General features: G+C 44.7%; 1 protein-coding gene across 1 annotated transcript in view; it reads left to right on the top strand.

Moving 5' to 3' along the window:
• The first annotated feature begins 3,402 nt into the window (after nt 1-3,402).
• The window catches only part of NEDD9 (neural precursor cell expressed, developmentally down-regulated 9), a 36,550-nt gene continuing 25,515 nt past the window's right edge, over nt 3,403-14,437 (top strand). Inside the window, exon 1 of the mRNA XM_072330183.1 lies at nt 3,403-3,474. Within this exon, the coding sequence (XP_072186284.1) occupies nt 3,463-3,474 (12 nt within the window). The 5' untranslated portion in view covers nt 3,403-3,462. The remainder of the gene's footprint in view (nt 3,475-14,437) is intronic.

The following is a 14,437-nucleotide window of genomic DNA, read 5'->3' as shown; positions in this document are numbered from 1 at the left end:
AGAGGTGACCTTTCTGTCCTCACAGACGTAGAACCCAGCCCACATCACTGGTGAAGTTTTGTCAACTTTCTTTTCAGGGAACAGTAGCATTTCATTTTCTTTTCATACATTTCTCCAAGCAAGCAAATTCCACCATTCTGTGCACAAAACTGTTCTGTACTGAAGAAATTCCGTCCACTGAATACCAGTGAACCACTCTCTGTGATATTATATAGGTGACAGGATCACGGTTGATTATCAAGGCTCTCCTTGGTTCATGAAGTGCAGTGATACTATAACTAAATTAATTTGAATCCTAATCCCCTGGCCAAGTATCACAGCAAGAAGTGATGCAGATGCTGCACAGTATTAACCAAAGGATAGCTAGGGCTTTGTGTAGGAAGAAAAAGATCACTCAGTGCTTCCAAAACACCAGGCTCACAGACCCTTCCTGAAAAGACTCTCTCAACTGTGAGGGAGACACTCTGCTGTGCCTCTCCTTTCCTAGGTTGTGTCATGGGGAAAGAGGAACAAGGGAGTCTTGTTTCAGTAACCTTTCAGAGCAGGATATCTGTCTCATGTTCATCTCCTATCAGTTGTCACAGGGCAATAGCTGGCTGATTTGTTTCAATGGCTGTTCCCCTCCCAGCCTGGCCCACAGCTCTGTTTCATGTTGTGCACTGAGGGCTGTGGGGTAAGCACTGATCTTGGCCAAACACCCCTTTGACTGCAGGGCCATCTCACCTGCTGACGACCCCCAGATACCTCAAATATACTCATCTGGTAGTTTGGAGGGCACAGAGAGGACTCCAAACAGTGGCACAGTGAGCAATAAAGCAAACAATAAGCTCACCAGGGTGGTGTGTGAGGAGACAAGTGCTGGGTTGCCCATATGAGCAGCGAGTTATATTAATTTGCCCTCGGCAAAAGCGAAGAAACAAAGGCCATTGATGCAGGCACAAGGCAAAGTCACAGAACCCTTTTACTACTCCACTGAAATTGCAGCAGCATAAAATATGAGGCAGCGATTCAATTCATTGCTGGGCTGTGAAGCAAAAAGACACATTACATGAATTGCCCTCCTGAGAACTTCAATAGGGCCCCGTCGTTATAAATCCTGGCAGCATCACTCAAGACGCCTCTACAACACAGACATCAGCAGAGCCAGGTCCTGGCTTTCTCACCAACATGTTCCATTGTATAATGGAGCTGATTATCCAAGGCAATCAGCTTTAAACTTTCCAAGACTATGTCTGAAATACAACATTACACAGTAAAAGCATCAACCGTCAACAAAGTCATCGCGTAAAGCAAAGTGCTTGCACTAACCACAGACAAGTACTTTCCACAGTCATCACTTTCTACAGTAACACGCCAAGGTTAGAGGATCATATTTACAAATCTCTCTTTCAAGGTGTATCCAATTCCTGATATTCATGATAGACTGGGGAGCTCCACCACCCCGCGAGCTCTGCTACATGTGTCGCACTAAGCTGGAGTATTTCACCTTTGGGGAAATTAAAGTCCCACACAAAGAGCAAAGAAAAGCTGTGGTTGTAAATGGAGGAGGTGAGTGAGGGAGGATGCATGAGTCAGATGAGCAGTGGGGCTTTACCAAGGAGGTGGTGTGAGATGGCAATCTTTTTTCCTCTCCGTAAAATACTAATTATGATTATAATATAAAGCTCATCAGCATCAATCGATTTTGGGATATGATGCCTAACATTTCATTCCAGTAGAATCTAATTAGAAGTTATTAACACAAGCTATGGTGAGTAATACATGCAAAACAATAAATACAGGGGAACAACCCAGCCAGAATTTTACATTGGCACATCTGTTAACTCACATTAAAATCAGTCCGGGACACTTCAAATACATCAAAAGCAATGCAAGCTAAAACAAAAGCAGGAGGCACAGCTTCCCAATTGCGATTAGGTTTTGTGACTGTAAAGCCCTCCAAAAAAGGGAAAACACCGTCTCTAATACTTATCCAGTCCTTACTAACATGCTTCTACATTCTTTAATGCATTCATCTTCATGACATTGGTGCCAGAAAGGGAGGCTTTCACATAAAGAGATTATACAGGCTTTATTCAGAGAACGGGATTTGGGTGCCAGTCCAACACCACGCTACCACTTTGGCCACTGCATTCTCTGCCCTTTGCACAAATACCCCAGGAGAAATTTTTATCCCTAGAGAACGAAGGGCAAAAACATGCAGAAAAGAAATGTGGAGGTCAAACTCTATGCTTGGAGGAGCACTCCAAAGAGATTTACACTCTCCTGGCTGTTAAGTTAGTCATGCATAATCACCAAAATAGCTTTTTTTTTCTTTAAAAACTGGTCCGAAAGGTACGGCAAACAAATGAGCTGCATTCTGTTGAAACTACTCCGACCAATTTTGATGTTAACCTCAGAAGAGTGTAAACAGACAACGTGAGGCCAAGGAGCCAAGCAAAGTTATGGCACTGCATGGGGACCGTGGTCACAGAGCACACAGTTGATGAACTACCAGGGCATGTGCAGGCAAGAAAACAGTACTGAAAAAAACCCATTAGTGAACATGTACAGTACTTATTTTATCCGAGAACGAGAGAATGGAGGAGGAGATTACAGATAAAAGTATTGCATTCTTTAGAAGCTCTGAAGCCATTTCAGCAATATGATCCCTCTCTAGAGGATTAGTCGCGTAAGAATTTAAGGATATCACCGTGCTATGGAATGAAGTTATGTTTGCGGTCTGCTAGTAGTAGATCATTCTTTGCTGCTTGTCCTTAGGCCACTAGAAATAGTCTCGAGTCCATCTGCGACCTAGAAATGTCGGCTATGAGCCAGCGTGGGCAAAAAGGAGAGAATTTATTTCCTCTTCATCTAAACGAGCTGGAGTGCGTCCCATACACAGAGATTTCAACTATGTGCGCTATATTAATCGCATCTGATTAAGGGGTCCAACTAGAAAGCTACGGTCTCCCTTCCTAATGGCCACCTCCAAATCACTGAAGGCACTGAGGCCATCCCGGCCTCTGGTGTCTAATTAATGCTCCCATACGTGGCTCTTCTAGTGCAAAGCGAGCGCTCGGATGCTTTTGACTTGCGGCATCAAGAAAGCCCGACTCTGAGAGACACTTCCATTGCACTTCGGGCTTCGTAAAGACCAAAGGTCTGCCAGCAACTGGCAGAGGCTCGGGTGTGACAGACAGAGGCCTTTTGTTCGCTCACGGAGCACGAGGTGCCTCGGCTTTACAACCACACCGCCTGCCCCACAAGGCGGGCAACCCCGGCCTGACCCGCTCCCCTCGGCGAGAGAAAGGCAGAGAGGGGGAGCGGCAGAAGGCGGGGCCACCTCTCCCAGAGCGTCCAATGGGAAGGCGGTATGTAAATGAGAGGGGTAGCCTGGCGGCGGGGCGGGCGGCGCGGCGGGGAGAAGCGCTGGCGATGCGGCGCTGAGCGTGGGGTTGTACTGAGTGTCCGACCGCAGCCATGAAGTACAAGGTGAGGGGCGGCCGTGGAGGGAGGGAGGCTGTTGGGGGTGAGGGAAGGGGCTTTGCTTTCAGTAGTGCCTGCTGGAGGCGGGAATAGGGCCCGTGTGTGTGTGTGGTGTCTGGAGCAGGTAGTGCTGCATCCCTCCCTGCGAGCTGCTTTATCCCCTTTAACTCGGGGTGGTCTGTTCTCGGGGCGGCGAGGATGATGATACAACTCCTTACTTCGGAAAGTTGGCGAATAGGTAGCTGGTCCCTCTTTCCACCGCTAAGTGAAAGCCGGGATTCGGACCTTTTACTGGAGTTTTCTAAAGAAGACGCAGAAATGGAGAGTTTTCACCCTAAAATCAGGCAGAGCCGTCTGGGCAAGGCTCTGCATTGCCCACGGGGCGTTAGATTACCGTGCAGACATACCGTAATCCTGTGCGATTGGGAAAAAATAAAGGGGAGGGGAGGAAGAGCCTTCCTTTTCGTGGCCAAAAATAACTCTGGCATCAATGAAGAGGTGACGGAGGAGTGTCACGCTCGTTACAGACTCGGAGAGTTTGGAAGCAAAGCCCGTCTTCTGGCTGAACTTGGGCAGAGCGTAAAGGAGCTCAGATCCCTGCGAGGCTGGATTAAAACGAGATGCTCATAGGAGCTCTGCCACGGGTCTCTGAGTTCAGCCCAGACTTTCCAAAGCTCTCATACCCAAACTTGGAAAGCTTAGAGGCAGTGGTCGAAGATGCCGTCAGCTCAGTGGTAAGAGTGACGAGGACAAGGAATTAGTGTAAGATGCAGATAGGCAGAGGTACCCTGTGACTTTGGAAACGCTGAGCCAGACCTGATGCTTTTTGTTGTCCTTTGTTTGTTTTAATTATAATCCTTAATGATAACTGATTCCAGTCTGAGATGGAATCCCTCTCCTGTCCCTCAGACCGCTTCAGGCAGACTCAGTACCTGCTTCGGAAAGCTTTACCAGCATCAGGCAGCTGGGACTAATAGAGACAGCGTGTTGCTGTCAGTGCAGACCTCGTGAAATGCCTTCCAGCTGTCAGTGACAGAGTGACACTTGTGTCCCAATGGCAAAATAACGCTCCTACTTAGTTATAACAACTTCCTGACTTGTCTTGTCACCATCCATCCTTCTTACGCTATAGGATCATACTTCTTATGCAGCCCAGTGACGCTGCTGGAATAGGAATAAATAAGGTAGCAGTTTCAAGTGTGCAAGTCCTTCCTGCTATGTAATGCTTCTCTTACCCTGTCTGGTTGGAATGAACGTTTCGGGTTGAGGAAGTGATTACGTAATTCAAGGCAGAGCAGAGAAAGCGCAAGCCTTAAATACAAGAAGTGTTTGGGCCTCAAAATCCTTGTCAGACAAGGGTGTTTACCTTCCCTGGGAAATGTGAAGCGGTTCCTTACACTGCTTAGTTAGGACAAACATCCTCAGATCTACTGGAGTAACATAAAGAAAAATACCTGCTCATTCTCTCTTATTTTCTTTCTCTGTTTTCTTTTTTCTTCCATGGGAAAACAGCAATCTTGAGCTTTTTATTCTATACAGAAAATAAAGGAACAGAACATACTCATGTCCTGCCTGGGAACATGCCAGCACTTCAGAGGTGACACAGTGTCCAGGTGCAGGGTTGAGTGTTCTCCAAGTGGCATTACTTTGGGAGCTGTCATTCTTTACTTTCATTGTGATAATCTATGAGATAAGGCCGTATTTACTGAAGTGATTGAGATACTTACTATAAGAGCTGGGCAGAACAGAAACTGGTTTGTGTGGGGGACCCTGAGAGCATCTCTGCAGCACTACTGTGTTCACTTTCAATGTGACTAACCCGGGGTCATTTCTGGTCCACAGTTCTTTTCTGCTACTAAGTTTGTATCTTCTCATCTTTTTCGCACAGAAATGGTTTGAAAACTTGTTCCCTCTTTTTGTTCTTCCACCCAAAGTTCCTTCATTCTTCGTTCCACTCTTTTAAACTTCCTTCTAAGATGATACTCAAGTCCAAGTCCCCTGAAAGCCAGTGAGACATTCCTGTGGATTTCAGCAAGTTCAGAGTTTAACCTTAGATGTCTGTACACTTCTGTCTTCTGTGCACTGTGTGAAATTCAGTGAAGATGTGAATGTAAACCAAGGACAAGTTTGACCCCAGGCTGGGGCCTGTTTGGTTGTTCAAGTTAAATACCAGAGAATGCAAGAGATATTCTAACTGAGCCATGGGAAGATAGATAGGAACTGCTGAGCGTAACGAATACATACAGGTTGGTTGGTAGCATTTCTTAGTCCTACTTGACTGAAAGCTGCTTTCAGAAACTAATTCCTGTGGGGTGCAGCTGTACTATGGCTATACCTGAGTTCTCCCTCATTTGATGACAGCCTCCGTGTACCACAAAATTGCATCCCACCAAGTTCTCGCAGGATGCCATTGCATCGTTCTTGAATTTGGAAGGTGGAATCCACCCCTTTTGGAAACAAACCCTGATCGTGATTCCAAGGTTGAAGCAGTTACGGCTGAAAGGCAACATGTAGGAACAGAAATATCTCCGGGTAACCATGATCAAAAAAGTTCATGGATGAGAGTGGTTCCATCTCTCTGCCTGGTAATTCCAGTGTCCTATCTCTGGTAATGCAAGTGTGACACAAGGGAAAGGATGGGGGCATTATCATAACAAGGCTTTTGTGGCCTGCTGGCTGTCACAAATGAGACAAAAAAGGGGGAGGGGGAAAGGAGGAAGGGAGATTTATCTGTTTACTGAAGTTTCTAAACAGTTGGTGAAAGAGGAGAGAAAAAGAACAACTACATTCCTTACCTCACTTAAGCCAAAAGGAATGACGTAGATGTAAAGTATGAGGTCTTGATTATCTATTTTTAGATAATTTGTTGGGCAAGGAAGAAACCTAAGTAAATAGGGCTTGAAATGCTTGCCATTTGTGCTTAGGCACAGTGCTGTAATATATAGACTTGATTACAATGCTTGCATGCCAAGACAAACAAAATAGTGTCACTGGGAAGAAATACTATATTCCCAACCAGAAATGCCTGTGAAAAGCTGCTTGTAACCCTGGCAATGAAAGACTTTAAGCATTGGGCCATGTAAAGGGAAAAGAACTGCCTGTACTTTGCTAACCGGTCCTCTTTGTTTTCCTTTTTTTTGTGTTTGGTTTTTTTTTTTCCCCTTTCCTTGGTATCTCAGCAATCACAGTGTGACAATCAAACCTAGAAGTAAATAGGAGCTGTAAAACCTCTGGGGGGGGGGGGGGGGGGAATCATATTAGAGAAACAAACCACGAACTGAAAACTGCCTTTGTTCCAGTCATGGATTTACATAGAAGTTTCATGATTTTTCTCTCTTCTGTGTGTGCATGGAGGGTGGTGTTCAAAGGCAGGCAGGATCAGACCTGGTGGCATTTAGCATCAGCAGCACTGGTGAGAAGTAGCAATAGGACTGGCTCCTTTCTGATGGTAGGAAAACCACTGTCATTTTCAGATTTCTGCTCTTCACTCCCCAATCGACTTATAGGCTGCTTTATATGTCTCCAGTTTGGGGTCAGGTGTCTATTTGCATACATAAGAGAGGTGTTTGACCTTATACCTCAGGGTATTTGAGAAACTCGTGACAGACTTTGCGGTCACAAAGACTTCATAGGATAGCAAAATGCTGTTAATTCCATTTTACAGGTGGAGATACTGAGCCTTAGAGACATTACAAGACTTGTTTCAGAGGAAGGAGAAGAGTCATGACGAAGCATTACAGCTAACAACAGCATGCAATTTGTTTGGGTTTTTTTTGAACGTTTTCTAAACTACTGTGTTTTTATGCAAACAGCTGTTCATTAGTAAATCCGTTTCATCAAAAACTAGTTGTCCAGTTTGTCCCTGCCTGGTAGTTCCATGTACAGGATGGGAAGCAGAAGTGCCATGTGAACAGTCTTCCTTATATTTTTTAGTCATTCCAAATCAGTATAACCCTAGATGTTGTAAGAGGCATTGGGTGTTTGTTTATCTTGGGGTTTCACTTGCGCTTTTAAGAGCCTACTAAAGAATGCAGTTACATTGAACTATTATTTTGCTTTGAGACCTTGACACAACATTAATCACTCCAAACAATGCCATGCCATCTAAAGACTTGATCAGAGGAGGCTCTGCCGGGTCAGAGAGCAGAACTGCCTAATAGTAAGGTTTCATGGAAACATCTTCTGCAGAGTTAAAAAGAATCAAATGCAGCCCTTCAAAGCCAACAGCCACCACTTTGCACTATGCAGGCTTGCATTTGGAGAAGGAAGTTTTACTGTGACCTCAGTGTTAACAGCTGGACCACAGTTCCTAGCCCTGTGTGCAGCATCACCTTTGGAATCTCATAATCTTTAGTATGGCAACAGTCAGGGTTAGAAAAGATTGTACTTGTACTGATATCACTGAACATTGAACCTTCCTACGTGTGGTGTCTCAGGAAAAGTTTATTTGGTTGTAAGGCAACAGGTGCAAGGCAGTTCAACATTACAAATAACAGAGTCATCGCATTAGGGTCAGGTGTGACAAGTGACCTGAGTAAAAGTTGAAATGAGGAAATTCTGACTTGCACACAACCTCTGTGCTCCACTACTGGAATGGGTGTACCGGTTTGGTTTCTTTGGCCAACTTCAGGAAAGCTGAGAAACAAGAATCCTATTTGTGACCTACCTGCCTGTTTAGAGTAGAAAAAACATGATTGAGGCATGGGGCTTCTTTTGTGTCTCGTTGCCATTACTAAAGATGTTAGGTGAACTTCTGGAGAGATGATCTATCTTTCTAAGGGCTCACATTCAGTTATATTTGGAATCATAAATTTGAAAGCCATTTATAAGATGCTTCTTGATGTAATTCAAGCTCTCTGAATACCCATGAAAGCAGTGAATATTCATCTGTTAAAACAAGACTCTGACTGCCAAAGCATGCTTTTCGAGTAGGTCTGCAGCAGGATTAATCAGACAGTCCTCTGGGACCGTACTGCCAAACAAATATTGCTGAATACACGCCATAAATATTTGTAAGTCAGACTACTGCTAAGTAAAGCTGCGTTTAAAGGTACCCCTTGCTGCCTGTAAATGGCTGCAGCTCTCAGTATCAGAGAAGCTGGGTCTCTTTACAAGCAGTAAAGAATACAGCTCTTGCGTTTTGCTGCCTATCACAGGCTACTCTTGGCAAGTGACCTTTTTCTTTTGCCTGTTGGTCTAGACATTACAGTAGTGGAAACTGTCTTAATTTTAAGGAGTTCATTTTTCCACAGCAGATTTGGACACAGTTTGCGTTTGACAAGAAACAGAACTGCTAAAGCTATAGTTTGCAGTCCTAGCAACTCAAGCGCGCAGCACGACAGAAAACTGTACATTTTTGTTTCCTCTGTAGGGATGAAGCCTATTCCTGTGTTTTTATGTTTGTCCTAAAGGTGCTGCATTTGCAGTCAGAGTGGATTATGTTGCCTGGAAAAGGAAAAGTATTAAGAATGGGTTTAACTCTACAGAAATGCAGTCAACACATAAGAAGCCCTTTCTTAAACAAGACTTGCTGACACCAGGGCTGAAGAATTCAGAGGATGAAATAATGGGAATCATTTGATCATAATTAATCTTAAAAAATGCTGAGCCATCTTAGGACTGTATCTTGATTCCTCCAGTCTGACTTGCTTGAAGGCAGTGGGAAGAAAGCACAGATCATGAAAATTCTGTGGTTCTCCTCAAGGATTATTTTCTTAATCCAAAGAGTTAAGTGCAAAGCTTCTGGAAGTGTACATTGCCTGCTTAGCATGCAGTTTGCAGTAGCTGGTTCACGAATGCCCTTGTCCTAAGGACTTTACATTCAGATAAAAGTTGATTTATTACCCTAAGCATTTTATTATTATTATAGAGAGGCCTTGTTTACAAACTGATATAGCCTCATTTTTTGCCTCTCTCCTTTCTTATCCTTCTTCCTCTCGTTTGCAGCCCTTAAATCACACGAACCATTCTTTCATGCAGTTGAGAACAGAGATGAAGTTTCATTTCAATTTGAGAATAAGCATGGTAACTATTACTAGCTAAAACACACTCCCTTGCTTTCATCCCTAGGGAACTGCTTCCCTAGAAAACATCAGCTTGCCAAAAATTGAGCTGTGCTGGGATGCTCGTTGGCTTTTAGCAAGTGCTCTGCAGAAGACCCTGGTGGGACCTGTGCCTCATCTGCCAGCCAGGCCCTCCTGCCCTCCCAGCATGTGACTGGCAAGCAGCTTTGCCTTTGTGTCCCCTTGCTGTGCTGCTGGTAACCTGGACTCTCAGGGCACTGTCACAAGTTGCAGCTGCTCTGTATTGACCTTGGTGGGTGATGGTAAAGTTACAGGGGAGGCTGGCTTTCCCTTCTGAGGAGATTTTTAGGAGAAAGATGGGAGAAACGTGTCCTGTTTCATTTTTAGAGCTAAGACCAATACATCGTACTTTCCAGAGTCAAAGGCATCAGACAAAAGCCTGCAACAGTACTGAAGTCTTACTGCTAAATGGTTGTTGTTGCTCAAGAGTTGAGCTGTGATTGTTTCCCCAGAGCACTGCCTATGGAAGGGTTAAACTTGGGAGCAGGGGGTTCTTTCAAGGAAAACTAGTCTGGGAAAAGGCTGCTCACCAATGCCAGAAAATGTAAAACTGAGAACTCAAAACACACGTTTTTGCATTCTTTCTTTCTATCCTTTTTTTCTTTTTTTTCTCCCCCCTTCTGCTTTGCTTCTTCAATCCTTACGCATTCATCATCCAATCTCCTTTCATTAAGTTTTTAATCGCTTGCCTGAGGGAAAGAGGTTTGGTTTTCCACATGCTCTTTGATTTTGATGTACTGTGGTTTAATCACAGTGAGATCATATTTACACTGAGGCTATTGTTTGCATGCATTATTTTTTCCCTTCTTTTTTTTTTTCCTGTTGATGTCACAGGAGGCACACGGCCCTCAGACAGATTTGAAAAGGCTTTTTTAAAGTCATGGAGCTAGATCACACCCTTCCTTGGGTGGGGGGAAAGGAAACTGGTTATACCATACAGAAAACTGTGAGTTAGGTGTGGTGGAATTTCCCAAAATATCAGTAGGTCTTGAAAGTAAGAAGTCAGGGGATGTGGTTTGCGTTCCCAGCGAGAGCAAAGAAAATGGGATTTCAGCATTCCAGAATCTCACGAGGGCAGGGGAATAACATCGGGAGACGTGATCAGGGGATCGCTGCTCCTCTTCACTGTAAATTTTGCTGTCACAAACCAGATCTGCCTTATATGATAGATCCAAAACAGAGTGGGTGGTCTGACAACACAGAGGCAGTGTGTGAATCTCATGGGTGTTCCCCGATGCTGAGCAAAGTGCAGTGCCTCAGGCAGGCTGTTTTCTAGCCTAGCTATAGCCTGTTCAGTCCCAGTGTAGAGGGTGCAAGCAGAAGGTGAGGAGGAGTCTCTGCCACTGCTGAGCTCTCCCTGAATTCTCACCGTGCACCGCAGAGGTCTTACGTGACACAAATGGCATTTGTGGTACAGCCAGAAGAGGGCCACTAAGATGACCAGAGAGGCTGGAGCATCTCTCCTGTGAAAAAAAGGGTCGAGAGAACTGGGTGTTTTCAGCTCTGGGAAGAACTCATTGTGGCCTTCCAAAACTTGAGAAGAACTTATAATCAGGAGGGAGGCAGGCTTTTTATGTGGTCTGATTGCGATAGGACAAGAGGAGGAATAGTTTTAAACTGAAAGGGGGGAGATTTAGGTTAGATGTTAGGAAGAAACTCTTCGTTCAGAAGGTGGTGAGGCACTAGAGTGGGTTGCCCAGAGAAGCAAAGTTTTGCAGAGCACTTTGCTGACTGCCTGCAAAAACCTGCATGCACGAATGTCTCCTAATTGCTTAAGATGGAATAGCAGTGGTGAAACAAGAATGTTCTTGGAGCTGAGAGCTCTTGGTTTCTCATGTGTTTACTTAACATTTGAATCCCTGTCTTGGAAGATCTGGTGGACAGCCTCAGTATCCTGAGCAGGAGCATGAAGTGCCCGAGCTAAAACTACCTGCCACCCTTCCTGGCTGGAGTATTGTGCCTGCATAAACAGACTTGTGTATAGCCAGAGTATGACAGGCAACATGCCCTCATTGGTTTACCCCACTGTGAACCACTAAGGAGGGGACATTCCCACTTTTCAGCATTACTACATAACTGATCGCACTACAAAAAGCAGCCTGGAGCAAACTCTGCAATTCAGGCCTCTCAGGCCAGACGGAGGAGCTGGGACAGCTCACTGGAGCTCTGAAATAAGACACTTGCCTTTCCCCTCTGCAGACCCAAGATTTTCCACATCACAACTTCCAGACAGCTTGGCATACTCTAGCATGACTGGCAGCCTCTGTTCCAGAAATGCACAGGACCAGACCGCGAGCATATTCAGGGTGGAAGAACAGTCCTTATTAGGGCTCTGCTCAAGCTGTTGCCTCCTAGCTTGCTCTCTCATTAGCTGTAAAGTCAGTCTTCCAAATCTGTACATGGAAAACTGCCTTAATTTCCAGCCAACAGGACTTGTAATTATTTTTTGCTAGTAACACTTAACCAGAAAAGTGTCTGCCTTAAAAGCAAGCTTGTTTTCTTTGGTGGAGAAAAGCAACAGAGAGCCGAAAATGTGCAACTGTGAAACGTTGTGATGCTGAGCATCTGCAATGTGGCTCCCTCTTTGGTCATTAACTGTGAGCCAAATCCTTGAAGTTCAGAACCATAGTCTGAACTGGATGCTAAGGGCTTCTCAAGCCCTTCTGCTTGCCTCCTGGTAACTGTGGTAACAGCAACACCCTGGTGCTGCAGCAAGCCATTTCATACAAGTTGTGGTAGCATTTCCTGCTTCCTAGGTGGTGTAGCTATTGACTTAAGATAAAACCTAAGTACCTGCAGCCAGCTTGCTGCTGGCAATCAGCTGTTACCAGCCAGTGGGCTGCTACTGGCAAGTGGCAAGGGACCATTTTGCAGTCCATTTCCCATGTAAATGCTGTTCTTGCTGCCTTTTTCCATACTGAGGAGACCAGCAACAGACATTTTCCAAAGCAGGGTGGCTTATTCTGATCTACCTCAACTTGCATTAAACAGCCACTGTGAAAAGTTGCTCGCTGCAGCTAGACCTGTAACCTACCATGCATCAACAATTTCTTTCCTTGCTAACACAGAACAGCAGATTCTTTATTTCGGGGGCAGAAACAAGAAGTAGTAGAAAGGGAGACAGGAGCTTGAAAGCAACAATGTTAAGCTGCCCAGTGGCTCTGAAAGTGAAGCTCCTCTATCAGAAGGTGCGATAGAGCGTGAACTTCAACCTCTGTCACCATACTGCTTATAGTCAAGCAGCTTCTCTCAGAATATAACTCTTTATTGGATGTTTACAGCTTTCATTCTCAAGGGCAAATCTTTACCGTTAGGCCTGCAACAACCATAGAAGGGTACATAAATGCTTAAACAGCAGTGATTCATTTTAAAGCAGAAACAGGGGATAACAAAACCAAAAGGAGACAAGAATCTGTAACAAAAATACTCTGTGATGGTGAATTCGGAGTGGTTCAACAAGATAAAGATACTGGTTTGTGCATAGCCGCTCCTTCAGGGCGTCTCTCCCAGCTTTCCTTCTTTTGTTGCTCTCTTCCTTCCTTTTCCTAAGCTATCTTAACATAGAAGAGATGCCATTTGGAATTTTAAGAAGCTGTCCGTCCAGAAATAGAAATAAGGGACCCCACCTCTTTTCAGATAAGAGAAAAGATGATTTCCCTGCTTCTATTTTCACGTAAAGTCTACGCATAAGAAGCAATAGTTGAAAAATAAAGGAAAAACCCCACCGGAGTAGAAGTGAGAACACACAAGCTTGTGTGGAACGTCCTCAGATTGCACCTCTGAGGGAAGAGACTGAACTTCTCTGAGCTCACGGCTGGTTGAACCTTTCCCATGAATGAGCGCTCATTGATGGCAGTGCTGGCTGAGGCAGCCCTGTGCGAGGAGCTTGGCACCACAGCCCCCAGGCTTAAGGAGACCATTGTATTTAATCTCATGGCCTGTCATTTATTATTCCTGTGTTTGCTTCCACGGCTGCGTGCACCTCACACGTTCGTGTTACCCACGTCACTGGCTCTGTTTACTCTAACAGAATGTGTAGATGTTTCCGCCACTCTCTTTAGCTGTTCCCTCTTCTGCCACTCAGCCTCATTAACAGGCAGCTTTTTCATCCTTCAGACTGCAAAGAACAGAGTTCTGTCAGTCCCCATGGCTGCAGGGAAGGCTAGCCAAAGCAGATCATATTCTTCGGAGTATTTCCATGTGTTTTTATTCAGCTGCAGGCATGTTAGCCGTTGATATCTGTAAATCTGGGAGAGAGGATCCTTTCCAAGGCTCATCTACCAGGTCTATAGGCTCATATTGGTTTTAAGTCCAACTAACAGGCCTAGAGATAGAATTTAAAAAATGAGGTTGAATTTTTGTGTGTCTGTTTTGTCTGTACAGAATGTTAACACAGAGTGAGCCTGACCTTGGCTTAGGCTTTCAAACATTGCAGTATTACTGACAAGATGTGAGGATTCAAAAGTCAAACTGAATCTTTCCAGTCAGTGGAAGTTAAAGCTGCCATTATATGAAGCATGGCTGCTGTGACACAAGGCTCGCGGTAACGGAGCTGTGTTTAGACCACAGGTGCTCTGAGTTTTCAAAGAGAGCACAATTGCACGTAGCATTTGGTTAGATGGACCAAGGCATGGACCATCCTTAATCTTCCTAGAAGGTGGCTTTAACAGCTCTTCAGTTCATTTTATGAAGCACAGCTGATTCCTGTGGCACAGCCCAGGCTATCCTTCTCTAGGATCAGAGCATTTCTCCCTTGAAATTACCGAACTTGAATCTGTCATCCTCCATTTTTTTTTAGTTCTTTTTTTTGTTTTCCCTTTTTATATAGAAAATAGGGACTTCTTGTGCACTTTTCCATTTGCATAAACAAACTCCAGGACAAGATA

This window comes from Excalfactoria chinensis, chromosome 2 (genome assembly GCF_039878825.1).
Source record: "Excalfactoria chinensis isolate bCotChi1 chromosome 2, bCotChi1.hap2, whole genome shotgun sequence".
Lineage (NCBI taxonomy): Eukaryota > Metazoa > Chordata > Aves > Galliformes > Phasianidae > Excalfactoria > Excalfactoria chinensis.
The sequence above is the reverse complement of the archived record's forward strand: the minus strand, read 5'-3'. Positions and strand labels throughout refer to the sequence as shown.